Raw genomic sequence first — 21,181 nt, forward strand, 5'->3', positions numbered from 1 at the left:
GTATGCACAAAGATTCCACAACTTTGCTTAATGCTGATTTTCCTTTTTCCATTTTAGTAGCTTCCTCTGATTTTGCATCAACAGTTGAACTAAAAATAAAAATCAAACAAAAAATGAATTACAGCAAAAATACTAATATCGTAAGGAATTTTAATTTTAACAGAGTTTGAACAAAAGATATTTTGGTATTGCTGGACTCCTAACTCCTATGGAGAGCTGCAATAGTGACATCTTCATTATTGTTTAGCAAAAATAAAATGAAGCACTGGTGATAATTAATTTCCTATGACAAAATATGAGTCAAAGCAAAGCCCTATGTTTTGTGATATAAAAGCTGCTGTTGATGATAGATATGATTATATTTAGAGATTGTTAATGTTTAGTGCTTTGGATATATTAAGAATATTTAATGGAAAGTGCTTCAGAAGGAGTTAAAAATTTTAAAGTAGACATTTTATAAATTATTTTGATGGTTATCAGTCCATATTAGTACAAATAAGAAAAATAAATGTAGGAGAAAATCTTTCTTTATTTAAAATAGATATTTTTCAAGGTAGTGAAAATAAAATTATGAAAAAAAGAGTTTTGCATAGCCACAATCAAGGGATTTAGATTTCATATAAATAACAGAATGTCTTTTCTAAGATTAAACTGCAGGCCTTTTAACCTAATAAGAAAATAAAAATTGAAGCTATTTAAAAATGAAATCTATTTTTAATTGATTTTAGATACTAAATTAATTACATCAAAACTAAAGGCATTACTTACCTAATTATTTAATTTCAAATGCTGGAAAATGTCCCACTGCAAAAACTAACATACATCTAATGTTAACTAAAACCCAGGATTACTTAGCAACCAATGTAGAGGTCTACAAAAGGCTTTTTAATCCAATACCAGCAGCAAGAAGAATAAAATATATTAAAAGAATTCTGTTTCAGAAAAGTATCTATTTAAATTAAACATATCACCAAACTCTGTACATGAAAATAGCCTCCCACTTGTGATTTCTTAAATTTGTTGTTAGTTCCTGACTTGTAGAAATTTTATTAGGGTTGGAGTTGAAATATGCTGATTATAAATTGCTATAGAAGATTGTATTTTGTTTAAATAAAGGGTTATTATGTTCATGAATATTAAAACTTAAAGAATTTTTCTTTTAAAATGAAAAGTGAGATTTTTAAAATTTTCCTCCCTAAAACTGGCTTACCCTGTTTCACAGATAAGTATGCAATATTTTATCTACATTTTATAAAAATTACATTGAGTAACAAAAACAACAAAGCAAATGTTTCTAATTTGATCAAAATTTTTCTAGAAAAAAGGTATCTTTACTAGATTCAACCAATGTTTCACTACTACAACTAGCATGTGATTTGACATAAAGTGGCTATCAAAGAGATAGGAGATACGAAATTACAGTCAAACTTTTTAAGTCCACTGACACCTCTAGACAGATGAAGACAGGACGTGACCTCAGTATCCTTTCTTTTCTGAAAATAATTTTTTGTAAATGTTTTCATGGTTGGGAGTGTAAAATAATTGAACTGACTCTGAAGATTCACTACTGGATAATTCAAGAAACCTATGTAGAGAACAGAGGCAGGAGTAAATGTTAACTATCAAATAAGAAGATATAAGTGATACTATACTCTTTCCCAGTAAATTAAAAATTATAATTTTCACATAAGCAAAAGAAAACCCCACAAGTTCTGATAGACACATTTCCAACAGGTTTCTTTAAAAGTTATGTTATGGCCTATTAAACATATCTGTGACTAAATAAAGAGATTTTACATGTTTCTCAGAAAAATACATTGCACTATATTTTAAAGATGAACATGCTTTTGTAACAGTTCTTGGAATGCTCAAATGATTTTTTTCTGTTAGTAAAGTCTAGAGTAGAAATAATAAAAATTCATGACTAGTGTTAACTATTCTGAAAACCACTGATTTTTATAGCTCTCTTTTGACTTTCCAAGGAAGTCTATACTTATTATTTTTAATAATGGAACTTCAAAAATCTCAAAAATACCACAGTGGCCAGTAATTTCTATCTAATGTCTTATGAAGAACAGCTTTAAAAAGTTACTAATTAGATATTCAGGTATTAAGATTTATATATATATATATATATATATATATATATATATATATATATATATCAGATATTAGATAACTAAGTTCTCAAATTATAAAGCTCCACAATATGCTTATTTGTCTTCAATTTTTTTCTTTTCCATATTTCTTATATGTTAGAATCTCAAAGAAAAACCTAATATATAAGTAAATAGTTGAATACACATAAGCCTCCAATCTAGAATTTATTCTCAATTGATTCTAAAATTGTATGTTTCACAGCTCCCTTGTTTTTCATGCTAAAATTTTTTTCTAACCTTTTCCTGTTTGATTTATATATAAAAAAAATTCTTTTTTTTGTAAGTTTCTATCCATTTTGCCATTACAAGTTTTGTTGTTGAAACAGCTGTCTTTGGAGAAAGTTAATTTCTAATATTAATAATAAAACTGCTTCCTAGAGTGAATCAAAGAAGCCAGTGTAGTCAGTTTTTTCTTTTCTTTTCTTTTTTTTCCTTTTACTGAATGAGTAAATCAATCACACACCAACAGTGTTGTAAATTTAAGTGCAAAAGCATTGAAGTGCTTTACTACAAATTACAACCTAGAAACACGTTAACTGAACAATTAAAATTCATACAATCAGATTTAGATATATAACAACACAAAGTAGAAACAGAATTACAGTACATTTACAACACAAGACAGATACATGAATTCATTAGAAAATATTGTAATAAATAATTCATGAATTATAGTGCAATTGATTTATGCATAAATATAACTAATTGCCTAACAATCAGTTTATATTAACAAAATCTGTCAAAATCAAGGCAGCCACAGAGTTTTACTAAATTACTGCGACAATGGAAATACTGCAATTAAAAAACAAATACAAGTATTTGTACTGTAAACAACTAAAAAAATCGGTCTCACTAAAGTTAGTATACAATTTAATATAAAATTGTCATTAGCTACCAGAAATGGTTTAAACAACTTTACTGAGCAGTAGTTTTCTAAAAACAGAGGCACTGTTTTTTCTTTTCCTTTTTTTTTTTTAAATATAAAATACTTGAGGAACATTCAAATAAGTAGAAAGCACGTAAGGGCTGCTTTCACCTTCATTAAAAGTCTGCTGAAACTGGATTTTTCAGAAAATTGTCAGTTAATAAGTAGTAACTGGTAACTAAATTTATAAAGTACTTTGAAAGTTTAACATAAAGAACATCTTAACAGAATCACTGGGGAGAAGGGGAACCCATAAATTTCCCTGCCTTTCCTAGTTTGTATAATCAAAAGTTAACTCAATAATTAGAAACATTTTGTTTCTTTTAAAAGTTATGGGTTGATCATTACCTATAAACTATCAAAAAATATTTAATTTACTATTTCTGACCAAAAATAAATAATACAAGTACTAAAATGCTGCAAATTAACTATAATATTACCTATAAAACTACTGATCACTGTGAAGTCAATAGCAAAATGATCCCTGATTTTATGAATCCTGTAAAGTTTTTGGTCAGGTCATCTTTTAAATGATATAAAAGTGTTCTGTAAGTATCCCTTTACTATAAACTTCTCAATCAATTTATTAATGTAAATATAGTGTGAGGAATAAAAAAGCTCAATACAATATAAATATTATGTAATGCATTCAAGCCCCCAAATTCTTGCAAGTAAAATTCTGTATAAAGAGGTCAATAAAATTGTATTGAAACATTTACTTTAACTTTGTTTTTCAATGGGGGGGGGGAAGGGGAAATATATTAAATAATCCAAGTTCTGGCCCTCACAAAATATGGCTTAATTCTTTAAAAAGAAAGATGACCCTGACATCTGCTGTTTTGCAATCTATTATGTATACTTTCTTAGTGGGGAAAAAAAAAAGCAAGAGGATTCATACCCTAGTATGCAGGTAACATTAACAGCTGAAGAGGGTTCAGTATGGATCTAAGAGACCAAATAATTACTCGGTTGTGTAGTTTCCCACTCTTCAGTTTCCTTAAAGATATGTAAGCAGTTTTAAAATGTAATCGCTGAAAATTTCTTTAGTATTACATGTATATGTGATTACTAGATACACACAAACACAAGTGTAAAAACACATGTATTTGACAAGGTGCACTTATTTTTTAAATTCAGCTTTAAGTATTCCTTTTGGACTTAGGAAAACTGGCTTAGAAAAAATAATCAGAACCTGAATTTTAATAGAGAAAAGGGGCACTCGAAGAATTTTGAATTTATGAAGCAAATCCCCATTCTTTCTATGGAGGCACATGCTTTATAACATTTTACCACTAAAACTGCATACTTCATAAATCCAACATGGATACTTTGAACCACATTTTGAAACTGCTATATAAAATTACTGGTCTCTCTTATGAGTCTAGTAAAAGTTAAAATGCACTGCCCAGCTTCTAACTACCCAATTAGTAGAGAGTTTACATTACTGAAAGTTCAAAACAGCTTCAGTGTTAAATATCTGTAAATCTATTCAAGACCCTGAACAAACTGCAAATTTGGTTATTAGCAAAATGATAATGTATCGCCCACCAAAATGAAATCTGTAATTCATTTTGATAAACTGAAAATGTTTTGAAATGTCACAGCAGCAAATATATTAAAGTTACACTGAGGTTTTTCAATAGTAGGAGTGTGTCACAATCCTTAAAATTTAAAGTAGTCATAACATCAACTAACCAGCACATTTTAAACCAAAATTATCATTCTCAAGCTTTTTCTGTGCACATTATAAACATGCTCTAAGTTGCATTCCAACTTTCTTTTCTAACCTTACACATTAGCTTATTTTTCAAATGAAAAACAAAATTAAATTATTTTAATAATTAAATTTAAATTACTTTTTGTTCTTAGTATTCCATCTTACATTAAAGGACTCTATAGCTGCTGGGGTTAACTATGTGTCAGTTTTTTTTAAAGTATATACCTTATAAACCCCAACTTCCTGCTAAATCAACTATTAAATGATAAATATTAAATTTCATTATACATATCATTTAAGGTTTTCTTTTCTATTCCTGGTGGATGCACTTGAGTGCATTTCATATTTCATAGAATGCACTGTAGTGTACTAATACTGTATATATTAATTTTTATTAGTGTGGAGATAGCTGTCTGTTTAAACTTTGATTGGTTGTTTGATATACTTACAACAAATGTAAGTATGCTATGCAAAAATGTTTACAAACTATTAATATATTTCCATTATAAGATGGTTCAACTGAATGGCTGGAGTGGTCTTTCACCAATAAAAATGTTTCACTTGACAATTACTTGTTTTCCCACAACGCTTTATGCTATTGACTACTAAAGAAAACCTGAATCTTTTTCACCTATTTATACAAGGATTAAATACAAACTATCAGAATTAAGTAAGCAACTATATAGTTCTGTCCACAGTGAAAACCCTGAATAAAACTTTTTTTTCAAAAGGCATGTAAGTGGTTTTTGAACTGTAAAATTTCATGTCTCCTGTCAGAGTGAGCATCTGTAATTCCCACATGTGTGTATACAGACACACAAATACACACCTGTGCACATACACACACACGCAAACACGCATACACACACACGCACATACACACATTTTCCTAACAAGTAATCTACACAGGCTTGCCGCTGTTTTTGCAGCTGCCAGTCCCTGAATCTGTCATATTATATAACCCAGTGTCTGGTAATCGGAGTTTCTTCTTCGGAGGAGTCTTCAGTGTTCCAGATCTTTCTTTTACCTTGTATTCTAAAGTGCTGTGAGGTACCCCATAAATTCCTTGTGCTTTGGAAACACTCATTTTTCCACTCATTACCATTGCAATAGCCTCTTCCATTATTTCATGATCATATTGCCGGTAACGGCCACGTTTTTTCCTGGGCTGCTTATTATCTTTTCGATCCAACCCATCTTCAGTATTTTCAGAGGTTCCATCAACTGTTCCATTTTTAGAATTAAGACACAAAGGAGAGAGGTCCCCATGTAGAAAATAAGAGTCAACACTTGAGTGAGTTACGGGCCCAGAACATTCTATTTTGTTCTGTTTAGGGAGTATATTTTTCAGTTTTTGGAGAGCTGATCCTTCCAGGACTGGAGAGGTTTTGGAAACTTGATACATAACATCCAGCAGACCAGGACCATCAGGTTGTGGTTTTGAAACAGAACTTACTCGTAGCTGAGGAATTTTTAACTGTACAGTAGGATGTGTTTCATATTGTAGGCTTTCATTTTTTTCTTTAAATTGAGTAACCATTTTCTGTAGAGTTAACTGATGGAGGTAACTGGAAGCTGTTGGGAATTTTAATTCTGAGGTTTCAAGTAGATTGAGTTTACTTTTTTCTGTGCGCTCTGCTTGAGCTCTCGCCCACAAGGCTACTTTTTGCAGCACTGCACAAGTTTCTTTACTGTCTTTATATGAGTAACTATCATTGAAATCTCGAGTTTTGTTTTTAAAAGATGCAGGCTTCCCTGCTGGTAAGGCTTCTAAGTGGAGAAGTAAAGTTTTTTGAGGTATGCCATAAAGTATGCCTGCTTTATTTATGTCCAGTGCTCCAGACTGAATGTCTTTCAAAGCTTTTGAGAGCAAACCATCTGCAAACTCAGCACTTCTTTCCACATAGTCCTCTCTGTTTCTGTGTAGTCTCCTGGATGGATGGAATGAAACGATGGTAAACTGATGCATGAGAGACTCTCACACAGCTATGGAAAGGGAGGGTCCACTCCTTTATTATACTCCTTGCTTAGGTAACATCACTGCTTATGACTCTTTTAAGTCTGTGAGATGTAGTAGTTGCTCCTTATCAAAGCAAACGCTATAGTCCTGGTAGGACAATGTGTCAATCATACGGTGGCCTCAACGGGCAGACCTTCCAAGAACATAAAATCCTAGCTCAGTATTTGTAAAAATATTCTCATGATGTTGCTAGTCCTCTGACAGATGCTTGTAGAGCAACACTTATAATTTTTTTACAATTAGAGTTCCATTATATAAAATACCCAAATCCTAAAGGAGTTTTTGTTAGTAGAAAAGTGACGTTACCACTAAACAAGTAATAAAAGAGTCAACCCCTTTAAAGGAAATTTGTAGCACCAAGAATATTTCCAAACACAAATACCCCATATTTCCACAAGACTAATTTTTCTCTAGATAAAAACTTAAAATCTGAAACAAGTAGATAAGTTATATTTGGGTAAAATACTTTTAGATTTTATACATGTTATTTCTATTTCGAATGTATCACTATAACTTTTAAAGTTTCTAAAACAGAAAGCTCACTATACCTCATGACTCAAAAAGCTATTACAGCCTTAGTTGAAACAGATTACACTCTACATCTGAGATTTAAATGTTACTAAAAAGTTTCCTATGCAGTTTGTTAATGGGAAGATGCAAAAGTTACCCAAAAAAAAAAAATCCAAAAATCCAACAGAACAGCATTTCACTATTAACTATTTAATTAATTTAACAGCAGCTTTTAAAGCATGAAAGGATTTTTTGTGGTGATTACTAGATAAAGTAGTCTGCCACCACACCTAGAACACAATGAAAAAAATCTAAACACTGTTAAGTTAGTTATAAGAATTAGTAAGCATAATACTTTTAAAACTGGTTGTTTAAAAAAATTAAATAGTGAAATTACATATTTTCCTTAAAATTGCCTCCTAAATATTGAATTTAAAATTCTCTTTACTCGTCCTGCTTCTTAGTTTGTATTCTATGATTAATTTGGTAGTTCATTTTAGTAACATGAACTAAAGTTTGGTGATTGTTCTGATAACTTTTCTTTAACAGAAAGAAAAAAGAAAGAGAAAGGACAAATGAAAGGTATGAGAGACACACACTTATGAGTGACAAAAATTCTGGAAGAAAACTATATATGTCAATCTATTCAGAGTAGTATTAAGAGTTCTCTCCATAATTTTATATTAATATTAAATTATATTTCCTAGATATTGCTTACCCAGCCATTGAATTTTCAGAAGAAGGATCACATATGGATGACTCTTCAGATTTTATGCTGGTTTTCTTTGTAGAGAGATCTAACACTCCATCCCCTATAATTTTTGCAAGAGAAAAAACTTTATATTTGTGACAGGTAATCCTTAACATTTTAACATTTCATATTTTGATGATCTACTAATTCATGACCTAAAAATTAACACTTGTATTTGACACATGGCCATCACCAACTCATCTTGTGGTTTTAGCAACAATACATGACTGGGAAGGCACTACATAGGAAAAAAGAACAGAGAAGGAGCTGGCACTGCCAAGTGATATGAAGAAACAAAGAGACTAGATATAAAATGTTTAAAATCCACCCTTGGTCACCTTTTCCACTGTTCTGCAGTGAACAGCCATTGACTGCTCATTCAATAGAAACATGACTGCTTCCTATTCAAGGCTGCCCAGATGATGCTTTGGCAAAGTAGGAATACGTTGAACAAAACAGAAAGCATAGAAAATATGATGATGAATAAGAAAGCGATAATTAGCATTTACTAGGACTAGTAATATGTGGAACACATACTTTAGGTAATCTGTGACTCTATGTACAACCAATCTATTTTTTAGAACTCAGCATAAAATTTTCCTGTTTTAAATAACTGAAATGTACAACAGTTGAATCACTGCCTATGTAATGTATTGTGGTTATATCTGTGATTGGATGAAGACACAATATAACATTTTAGGAAAAGTAAACTGTTAGGAAACAACTGCATATGTATTTGTTACTAACATGTAGTTATTTTTATTACTATTATAATGTTGAATTTACATAGATGAAGCTTCAATGATTCAGATATGCTGTTAATCTGATAAACTTCAAAATCAAAAAGAATAAAAATAAACTATGAATTTAAAACACAGCAATACATACTGGGAATATATCTCTACAGATAGCTAAAAAATTGAAAATTAAAGCTACAAGAAATAATTTTAAGAAAACCCATGTTTAAAAAATATACTAAAAAATTCAACTAGGTTTAAAAATTTAATTATGTGCAAAGCACTGTTTCAGGAACTTGGAGAGACCAGCAGTAAAAAAAAAGGTATACAAAGTACCTATCCTCCCGGTGCTTGTGATCTAGGAGGCTTGTGATCTTGTAATTCATACACCACCACCACTGACAACAACCATATTTCAGGTTGATGATCAGTGCTACTTAGGAAAAATAAAGCAGAGTGAGCTGATAGAGTAATGAGGGTAGGACTAAGGCAGCTGCTACTTTATCAGGTATTATCAGTAAAGGCCTCTTGGGCTTGAACAGAGTCCTGAACAAAGTGACAGTACCAACCAAGCAGATTATCTTGGGGTAAGCTTGTAGAAGGATCAGTTTGTGCAAAGGCTATGATATGGAATCATATCTGGAATGTTTAAGGAACAGCAAAGAGGCCAGGGTGACTAGAGTGGAGTAAGAAGACTGTGAGAGATGAAATCAGAAATCAGGCAGATCACATAGGGCCTTGTAGGCCATGGTAAGAAATTTTATTTTGAAAGGTAAGAAACCACTGGAGGATTCTAAGCATAAATCTGGCACAATTTTAATTTATGTTTTTAAAGGATCAATCTGCTGTGGGGAGAATGGACTGCAAGGGGCTAAGGGGGGAACAGGGACACCTGTTGGGAACGTGCTATGCTATTTCTCACCTCTAGGCTTTCACACTTTCAATCAGTTTCCTCTGCCTAGAAGTCTCTTAATCCTCTCCTTCTTCTATCCCCACACTCATCCTAATAGTCACCAAATCTTACTCATTATTCAGTCATTCATGACACAACTTGAACTTGGTTGTCATTATTCTAGGTTCCTATACTTGCAACACTTACCTAGAGTATTTAGCATTTAGCAGGCTATATTCTAGTTGCTTATTGACTTATTAGTGTTAGCCACCAGACTATAAGCTATGTGAAGGCAGAGATCATGTCTATTTTATTTACTGATGTATCCCCACTGCCTACAATAGTGGCTGGCACACAGTAAGTGTTCAATAAATATTTGCTGGAAAGAACTGAGAGGAACTAGAAGGAATTCAGTTATTGCTAGAGGTTAGAATGCCTAGATTGAAAGGGTAAAAAGGGAGACTGGACAAATAAAGTACATGGTACATACTACCTTAAAAAATTATTAAATGAAGTGTCTCGCCCCAGTTTATCCATCCAGCCCAATCTTAGGCTTAGTCAACAACTCATCTCAACCATCACACTTCCTGTGCATCTAAACCACTTGCAGTTCCTCAAACATGCTATGTGGTGTCAGGTCTCTCAAACTGCAGTGCATGGTTCCCTCTGCCTAGAATGCTCTTTCCACTTTTCAACTTGCCAAACACCTCATCTTTAAAGATCCAGATCCCCCCACAAGTAGAATCTTAGTGTTCACCTTGTCAACAGCATCCTGTAACACTTACGACACTCTCATGCAATTTTTGATTTACGTATCTTTTTCTTCGACGAGACTGAATTCCTCAAGGTCAGGAATCCTGACTTACTCATTTGTGTTTCATAAACAAAAGTAGAGTGCTATAACCTACTAAAATAGAGAAATGAATGTTGTCTTCTCCTTTACTATCTCATTTCTCTTCTTCAGCACTTAAAATTTTACTGTTTTAAGGTCTTATAAGACCATCTTCAAAAAAGTCATTACTACCTAATCCATATTCAGATTTATCACTGAATTCACTCGTTTTGATTCTGCTCGTTTTATGTAGTTTATAGCATATAAAATACACTCTTCATAAGTGTGTTATTCCTTGTCAATGTTACAGAATAAATTAATGAATTTCTCCAGTTCTAAATTTTAGACTTTTGATATGGTCGATTTCAGGTTAACTACTCCACGAACCATAAATAAGGAGGTGCAGAGAACTCCTTCTCTCTCTCCTTTATATTAACTATGAAAACTAGGCTGTAGCTCCCTAGCTAGGACAGTAAAGGTATTCTTGTCCTTTTTGGACCACTCCTTGATTGCTGGTTTGATAGCTAATTTCAGTCTTGAGGATGAGCTAGACTTAAGCCCTGCTCCATCTTTAAAAGAACTATGGTTTAAAAGAAGTTTAAAAGGACTTCTTCTTTAGGAACTCTAAACAGTGGCCCAGGTGAGAAATGCTTTTATCTTTTTTCCATAACCCATTCTCCATACCTAGGCTGCCCATGTTATATATAAAAAAATTTCACTTTTTGTTAGTGGTTTTGTCACCCATATTAAAGTATTTTGCTGGTATCATGATTCTTTTTTCCATCATAAAGGCTGTGGCTCAAGAGCTAGAAAAATCATAAAGAGTAACCCCTAGGATTATCTGAAATAGAAAAATAAAAACAGTAAGAGAAGGGGAGAAATAGCTTGGGAACTAGGATTAAGAAAAAGAAAAAATCAGAAATGGCAAAAAAGGGCATTTTCTTGCCTCTGCTGCTGATGTGCATCTATCAGCATCACTTCTTCACAATGGAGATATCACATAACTAGATTGTTTTGTGTGTATACATTTTCAAAGTACTAATAATTAACTTGATGGATAAAAAGTAAGCACCTATCATGCTAAATGCTTCAGGGCAACAGAAAATAAGTAGAAGACAGAAAGAGAGACTGAAATTTATTTACCATTCACCTATTGGTAGGTACTTAGGCTGTTTTAGGTTTTCACTATTACAAACAATTCTGAAGCGAAAATCCTTCTAAATGTTTTCTTGTGTTTACGTATAAGAATTTTTCTAAGATGCACACCTAGGAGTGTAAGTGCTGGACAGAAGGGTATACATTTTGAACTTCTGTAGATATTACTAAAATTTTTTCCATAACCTTGACAACACTTGGTGTTGTTGAGATTTTTAATTTTTGCTAATCCGATGAGTAAGAAGAGCAAGTTGCAGGAGTAAATGAACATGAATGCATTTGGTATGCATTTACGTGAATCTCTAAAGCACATAAAACTATTTTGCTTAGAGATGCATAAATAGGTATTGTCAGAGGTTGCTTTCAAGGATAAACAAAAGGATGTGATAGTTCCTCAAGAGAAAACATATTAGAAGCAAATATGATCAAATAACACATTTATTTGTTCTGGGTGACAGGAACATGTTTATGACAGTGCATTTTGCTGTATATAAGAAAATTTTCCAAATAATAAAAACAGATTGTTTCCATTTACTGGTTGTAGACTGAGCATTAACAACACGATTTAATTATTTCTCAGCAAACACTAGTGCAAAAGATATAGAATTAAAGAGAGGCTGATGTAATCTACCAACAAGGTCAGGTAACTGTCTACATGACACTACCAGATAACTTTAAAAATGGACTGGTGTTTGGAAAATTGAAACCATGACCAAATTAAGCAATTTCTTGAGTATCAACATTTTATTGGGTTATTTTTTTTGAGAATTTGCATTCCAAAACCAAGATTTGGATTTCTGTTTACAAATTATTCTCAGCTCTGTATTCTCCTGCAAATTCCTGATGAAGAATCTATTAAAAGCAGACAAATACAACCCTCATAATACAGAATTGTCTTTCACTCCTCCAAGGACACCATTCTTGCTCATCTCTTACCTGCCTCTGTCCTTTCTTCAAAGTATGCTCTGTGCTCTCTTGGCCTGGCTAACTTTAACACATCCTTCCGGATCATCCCCTCAAAGAAGGTTTTCCTAATTTTTCCCCAGCCTTCTTTCATATTCCCATAGCACCCTTCATATTCTTCTATACTGTATTTATGATATGTTATTATAATTTGCCTAGTTTAGCACCTGAAGCCCAATAGTACTGTGAGGATTTAGTAACTATGTTTAGAATCTATTTACGATTTATATCTAATTAAGTATACTTACTTAGCTGATTTTCTCACAAGACTCACTTCTAAGCAAGGGCCTGAAAGCAATAGTACCTCAATAAAGACCAATTCACTGACTCATCAACGACTTGCTCAGTTCTGTCACACCAATCCTAAGCATATAGCACTGCATACAGCAGACCCTGACTGACAAAATAATCATGAACTCAATGAACTTTGTTCAGCTAGTGAGAAAATGACAGCACAGTCAAAAAGTTGATATCTATATGGGAGAGAAGTTAGCTTCACACAAAGAGAAACTCCAGTTCAGTTAAAGAGGCCGAGAATGATTTTTAATCATCAATTTCTATATTCGTTAGGCTCTAATAACATATTTTTCTTTAGAAATGTCAAGTTGATGATCACTAACCACTAAATTAAATATGAATATTAAAAACATATTTATTAACTCCTCACAATACTATTGGTCTCCGGTTGCTATACAAGACAAATTCATCAAGCTCAGCCCATACCTGAGTATGAACATGAGTTAAAAGACCTTCAAAAACACATTACTTATCATCAATATTAAAGATGTAAATATCAGTAAGATTCATTACATGAAGGCAAGTGAATTTTAATGACAAAATATCACATACATTTTATGTTGTTTGGACAAGGGGAAAATATTCCAAATTAAATTTCATAATAACACTAATCACTAGCAATAAAACTTTCATTCAAATCAATGCAATATAACATTTCATGATGTTTGATGCAAACCTATGTTAATAGTTTTAATAAATACCTTAATACTATTTCTACTTTATGTCTTTGATCACCTCTTATCTCTCTCCTTAAATGGGTCTTCCTGTCTTTCTTTTAGCCCCTCAATGTATTGTTCTAGTCAGCCTTCAGCTCTTGTTTTTCCCTACTGTACTCTCTAGAAGATTCCCCTGATTTCAAATATTAATCATTTATATTTAACTGATTCTAGAAAACAGAGCTTATATAAAAATCTAAATATATAAAACCATAACATTTTTATAGTGTGCAGAACACCACTCTAAGAGCATTATATGTCTTAACCCCACTTAGGGCTCACACAACCCAATATATAAATAGGTTTTATTTATTTGCAATTTTTAATGATAAAACTGAAGCAAAAGAGGTTTTAATTATCTTGCCCAAGATAACTGTAAGTAGTGAAATGCCATTCAAACTCAGGCAGTTATTCCAGACTCTGTATTCAACTACAATTCTAATCTGTGTAATGTTTTAAAAAGTCAAGTTACAATGTTGGTAATGGCGCAATAAATTTGCCACCATCACACATTACCAGTTTAGGAACAAATGCTTTTCTAAATAATCTAGTAATATGCTATCAAAAATCTTAAAAATGTTCACACTCCTCTAGGCATCTATCTTAAGAAAATAGTATTTAACATTTAAGTGGTTTTATATACAAAGATATACCAAAGATTTCAATATTACTGATAAGCACAAATATATATAAAATACACACTTAATATAATCTCGCTAATTTTCTGCTTTCCCCAAGTTTGCCATAATGAGCATATATTCATGAAGAAACCCCGCAAACTTATTAACAATACCAAAGTATAAAAGCAATCACTTGGGTTTATCCAAATTTTATTTTAAAATTGTTTTTGTTACTTGTTTAACCACTGAGTTAAAGTTTCAGGGTTATGGAGGAAATAATATAATATCAGAGTAGCACATCAATTAAGCTTTAACATTGGTTTTTCCTTCCTTCATTTGCCTTCTTCTGCATATCAAACACTTTTTTAAAAGGGAAGAGTTATTGCTTTCTCAATGTGTTTTTATTTAGTGCATACATAGCTGAAATCCCATAGAATTCACTCACCTACTATTTACTAATAATGACAAGGGACAAAATAAATCAGAGTGAAGTGCTTACAGTAAATTTAGGATGTAAAAATTAATAATACTAAATTTAATTAGGAAATATTACTGGTAAAATTAAACAAGGTTTCAGCACTTCCACCATATGCCATTTTAGAATTTCATTGCAGTTATTTTTTTTTCTTCAGTTATTCCTACAAATACTGAACTAAAGCAAAGTTTCAAAAGGCTTCAAGTCAATACCTTGAAAAATATTTTAAAAAACACACTCTCTTTTTTATCCCATGTATTGTACTGTGTATTATGTAAGTTTAAGTTTCAACCAAACATTTAAAATGTGGGATGTATACTTATTACAACATCATATTGGAAGACTTTAGATTTGCTAGCCCTTAACATGCTCATCTAAAATTGATTTATGAGTTTTAAAAATCTTTTTATTAAAATACAACATTCATAACAAGAATGAACCTAACTACACAATTTAATGAATTTTCACAAACTGAACATTTCGATGTAAATAGCACGCAGATCACCACCATCAACCCAGAAGCCCCCCATCGTATCTCCTCTGGTCCTAACTTACACCTACCTCCACTATCTTGACTTCTAACAGCTTTATGCATGCTGTTTTATGCAGCAATTTCACGTCTAGGAATATGTCCTAAGGTAAAAATTAAGACTGACTGCAAAATACCAGCTCGAGCATGTTCACTAATATACCTGAAGATACAGAATTAAGTATAATGTGATCCTTCCAGAAAATTGAACACTATTCAGCTAAGTAGATCAATTTAAGTATTAAAATGGATCTGCAGAGAAACAGTAACATATGGATATTTAAAAATATTTTAAAAATACAACTTATAGATGATTATATAATGAATGATTTGTGAGAATGAGCTCTGGGAGGAGAGAGTGAGTGTGTGTAAGTGTGTGTGTTGAGTATGTTTTACCAGAAAATGATTTGGAAGGATTGAAAACCGAAGCAGTTACCTCTGGGTGGATAAATAAAAGATCAATGCATAGCTTTACAGTTCATTCATTTGATTAATATTTATTGCATGGTTATAATATGCCAGTCATTTTTCTAAATGGCACAAAGGAAACAGTAGGGAGCAAAACAGAAAATGTTCCTGCTCTCATGTAATTTACATTCTAGTAGAACAAAGCAAAGTCAATAAAATATTAATTTCACAAGGTGGTAAGGCCTTACAATGAAAATAAAACACAGTGACAGAACAGAATAATAACAATGGCAGGTGGGAAGAGGTTACTATGTTGGAATAAATGATCACTTAAAGCCTCTGGGAAGATGACTTGCTCTTTCTTAAGAAAGAAATTTAATTGAGATACCTTTCAAAAATGCAAAAATATAGAATGATTCCTTCTATCCACTCTTCAGTTTATACAATTACCTAAATTTTTGCTACACTTTCTCTATTTATCTCTATCTACTTAAGTATTTTAAAGTTAATTCCAGCTGTCACATCATTTCTATATGCTTATGCATCTTAAACGTATGAACATTTTTGTACATAACTATAAAAATTCCTTGTTATCACCTAATACGTAGTTTGTACTGAATTTCCTCTAGTGAGTCCAAAATGTCTTTTTACAGTTTGTATGTTCAAATTAGGAGCTAATTTGTCTGTGTTATTCTTGATGGCTATGTCTCTTAAAATGTATAGCAGCCATTTCCCTCACTGTTTAAAATAATGACACTGACTTTTTGAAGAGGCCAGGTCATCAGTTCTACTAGAGAATGTCTTACATTATGGTTTGTTCTTTTTGCTCTCCTATGGTGTCATTTACTTTGCTCTAAAGCAAATGGTTCTCAAACTTTTGGTTCTCACGATCTCTTCACTCTTACAAATTACTGTGGACCTCAAAGAACTTTTGTTTAGGTGAGTTATAATATTTACCATATTATAAATTAAACTAATTAAAAACTTTAAATATTTGTAATTGATAACTCTATAAATGTTAATGTTTATAAAAACATTTTAATGAAAAATAACTGTCAAAATAAAGTGAGAACTTTAAAAAATAATTTTGCAAATCTTTTAAATGCCTAGCTTCTATTAAGCTTCTTGTTTAATAGGAGACAGCTGGATTCTCATATATGCTTCTGTATTCAATGTGTTCAGAAATCATACATCAGCCTCTGACTGACTGCACTACACACTTGTGAGAGAATGAGAGTGAAAAGGGCAAATAATATGTTATTATTAGTTTTGACCTGGTGTATCCCCTGGAAGAGTTTCAGAGACACTGAGGGCTTCCTGGACCACACTTGAGAACCATTGACCTAAAAAATCGCTTAGATTCATGTTCAACGTTTCTGGTAGGAATACTTCACAAGTGATGTATAAAGTCTGTTTTTAATGATGCTTAAGTGATCAGTGTATTCTGATGACAACAGCCTGACCTCTCCATTGTAAAGTTCCCCAAGCAACCTCTCCTCTAACAGTTTTATCTTCTGATAATGTTTGATTCAGTTATCTTACTAAGCATTGCAAAATAATAATATTTAAAGTCTGTCGTGTCTGCCATATTTATTAACTGAAATTCTTCTTTAAGAATCTTCCTCAAAAGACTATTTGGTTGTCCTGAAGTGCAATTTGTAAAAGCAAAGCAAAATAAATGCTTTAACTCTTTCCTCTAATTGCTCATTTTCAAAGTAAGGAGTTGGTATGCTATGCTTCTCCAGTGTAGACTAATGACTTTGAGGGGCACCTTTTTTTTTTTTGGATTATCATGAACTAATGGATTTTAAAACATTCAACATGTTTCAGTTGAAACTGTTCTTCCTTCTGATGCTTAAATGTTCTCTTATTTGGCCAATGGGGAACCCTTAACGTTGCCTCCTGCATTTGGTTGACAAATTAGTCTTTGGCACGTCCTTGCTTGCTGGCACAAGATGTTCCAGGCTCATCCTGTACATTTCCTGATCCAGACATGGATTCCAAGGAAGCTTATTTCCCTTTAAGGGAAAATAATGTTTAGAAGACCACAATCTTGGTCTAAATTCAATGCCACTGAGCTGTCGTGTTATTGCTTTTAGAATATTTCAGTGGTCAGACTAAGAAATGCACATTTTTGAAAAGAAAAAAAAATCATGAGTTTGCAGTGACATTTCCAATCTACACATATGTAATATTACAGGGTGCTTACTTTGATTTTACACTTGTCTGTTTCTTCTCTTACCCTGAAAATCTTGGTTTCCCAAAACAATGTTAACCTGATTATATATTTGATTTATCCTAGAGATCCAAAATAACAAACAATGGCAATATTATTACTAATATTACTAAAAGAAGCTTAGAATTTCTTTGAAGCACTCCTTTGTCCTTAGAATATATTCCACCAAGAATGTATAGTCAAAATACTGGGTAAAGTCACCTGACATCATTCTTTTCTTAGTGTTAATATATTACTGACTTGATGCAGCTATGCTCATTTGTTACATTCTTTTTCAAATTTTAGGGATTGCTTTAACTTTAAAAAAATGCTTATTCTTTGGGATCTGAACATTTATATAAAACTACATAACAAGGTCCATTCACAACACTTCTATCCTGCCTCCTCAGCCTCATTTACTTCATTCCCTGATAGGTTTTATCTTTCCTGCTTTGTTTATACAAAAAGAGAACATATATATACTGTTCTGCATCTTGCTTTTATCTCCTAAAACTTGAAAATGTCACTAAAAAGGGATCTTTCTCACCCTTTTTATTCAAATGCTCGGTTTGCCACTGTGTGGATGTACAATAATTTAGTTAACCATTTGGGTTACTTCTAATCCCTTGCTATTGTAAGTAATGCTGCCCAATGAATAACCTTGAGTGTATATCATTGATATCTGTGCAAGTGTAATTATAGGCTCAATTCCTTGAAGTGAGATTTCTGGCTCAAAGAGTAAATGCATATATAATTTTAATACATATTGTCAATTCCCCTCCATAAAGATTCTACCAGTTTGTATTCCCCTAGTAATGAGAATACTAGAGAGTGCTTGTTTCTTCACAGTCTCACCAGAAAGATTATGTTGTTAAACTTGAATTCTTATCAGTCTGATAGGTGTGAACCATATATGACTGTATTTCCTATGAGTTTATAAGTGTGTTTCCCTACGTTTAAAGGCTTTTAAAACCTCTTCTTCTATGAATTGACAGTAAAACAATGCTCATTTTTCTATCACTGGTATATCTTTCACTTCTCAATTTTTGAAACTCTTAATGCATTAGAGTATTAGTCCTTTATTTTGTAATATAAATTATAAATATTTTTTTCATAGACTACTGTTTCTCTTTTGATTTTTCTGATGGTGTTTTCTTCTTTATCACCCAGAAGTTATTTTTATACACTGGAATTTATTATTGTCTTATTGTTAAGCTGATATTCTAGCTAAGATATAAACGATGAAGAGGGCCAAGCCAGAGAAAGAAGAAGATCTAAAGGCAGAATAATCCAGGAAAGCCATCAGCAAGAGTGAAGGTTCAGAGGTGAAGTAAGCTTAGAATGTGTCAGAAACAGACAGATAGTGTGACTTGCACATACTAAGCCAGGAAGAGAGGAAAAGGAGTTAAGTCCAGAGGGGTAGACAGGGACAAGGTCTTAGCAAAGCCATGTAGGTCATGGAAAGAAAACTTAAATTTTGTTCTTCATGTCATAGAAAACTAAGAGGAAGATTTAAATATAGAGTAACATCAGCTTTACTTTATTCAAGCTGTTATTTTGAACCCCATTTTGGCACACTGATAACTTCAAAGTTAAGGTACATATTATGAAAGCTGTATTTGGAGGGAAAATACATGAAAAAAATTATAAGGGAAATAAAAGCTCAGTGAATTATCACCTGGAAACCATGTGGTGATAGAGTGGCTAATTTTATATCAAACTATAACAAATATTCAGGAAAAATGTAATGGCTATAAAGAAATTGATTTCTTTTTCTTTTTATACTTCATACAGCTAATTAGGTTAGTCAAGTGACAGTTACATGGTAAATAACATTTATTTATGGAACTTCTGAATTTAAACTGCATGGTTTTTTGTGATATTCTTTACAAAACAGAAAAGAGAAAAATCCAGCTTAAATATACCATAACAATTATATTTCTTGACACTCTATAATCTGACTTTAGGGAAAAGCTTTGACTAGTCTCTTGATTTTTAAGTGACTGAGACAATCTTCATACAGTTCCTCAAACATACCTGATTTGCTCCTGCCTTCTCTGATTTCTGATATTTTTTTCTCTGTTTTAGATATTTCTTCTGCCTGGAATGCCCTGCCCTCAGATCTTCATGTGGAGGACCTTCTTCTCATTATTCAATTCTCTGTTCAAACTCACTTCTTCTGGAAGGCTTTCCTGACCACCTTACCTAAAATAATCCTCTCAAATCACTCTTGATATCTTGCTTATTGATTCTTTTTGTAAAATTAGGGGCACGCTGACAGGCATATTTCAAAACAGTAACAAATAACTTCTGGAAATGGAAAAATAATAACAAATTAGAACCTCAAGACAAAGGTTAAACAGTGATTAGAATAGCTCAAGAGGGAATCAGTGAATTGGAGATAGTTCTAAATTAAGTAATCAGGATATAACACAAAGGGACAAAGAAGTGAAAGGTATGAAAGAGAAGATAAGAGATATGAAGGATAGAATGAGAGGATACAAAATATGTCTCAGTAAATTTTGACAAGAGAAAAAATGGGAGCTGCATTACATTGAAAAGATAATGGCTGAAAAATCACAATTGATAAAAGAAATTTGTCCTCAGTTTTAGAAATGATAGGACTTCCAAGCAGAATGAAGAAAAGAAATCTACACCCGGGACTTCCCTGGTGGCACAGTAGTTAAGAATCTGCCTGCTAATGCAGGGGACATGGGTATGAGCCCTGGTCTGGGAAGATCCCACATGCCGCGGAGAAACTAAGCCCATGCGCCACAATTACTGAGCCTGAACTCTAGAGCCCACGAGCCACAACTACTAAGCCCATGTGCCACAACTACTGAAGCCCATGCACCTAGAGCCTGTGCTCTGCAAAAAGAGAATCCACCATGATGAGAAGCCCGTGCACCGCAATGAAGAGTAGCCCCCACCCACCGCAACTAGAGAAAGCCCGCATGCAGCGATGAAGACCCAATACAGCCAATAAATAAATAAATAAATAAATAAATAAATAAAAGGAAAAAAATAATAAAGAAATCTATACCCAAACATATCCAGGACAACCTGCAAAAAAGCATAAACAAAACACAGAGAGAAAAGTGAGAGAGACATGCTAATAAAAAAAGTGTGTAAAGATTGCCTACAAAGAAAAGACTATTTGTTGGGTGGTTATAGCAAAAATAGAAGCCAAGACACTATCATGGTAGCAGTGCTAAGAAAATAATAATAGTCAGCTTAGACTTGTGTACCCAGAAAAAAAA

At 32.5% G+C, this 21,181-nt stretch overlaps 1 protein-coding gene across 4 annotated transcripts in view; it reads right to left on the reverse strand.

The window, feature by feature from the left end:
* The window catches only part of LCORL (ligand dependent nuclear receptor corepressor like), a gene marked incomplete at both ends in the record, with an annotated part of 176,002 nt that overhangs the window by 23,619 nt on the left and 131,202 nt on the right, over nucleotides 1-21,181 (reverse strand). For 2 of the 4 annotated variants that reach the window (XM_079697764.1, XM_079697765.1), the window contains one exon: nucleotides 8,050-8,143. In XM_079697764.1, coding sequence (XP_079553890.1) covers nucleotides 8,050-8,143 — 94 coding nt within the window. Of the gene's footprint in view, nucleotides 1-5,702; nucleotides 6,733-8,049; nucleotides 8,144-21,181 lie in introns of those variants that run through there. The other 2 variants (XM_079697763.1, XM_079697766.1) reach the window with 2 other exon arrangements.

This window comes from Hyperoodon ampullatus (genome assembly GCF_949752795.1).
Source record: "Hyperoodon ampullatus genome assembly, chromosome: 1".
NCBI classification, from domain to species: Eukaryota; Metazoa; Chordata; class Mammalia; order Artiodactyla; family Ziphiidae; genus Hyperoodon; species Hyperoodon ampullatus.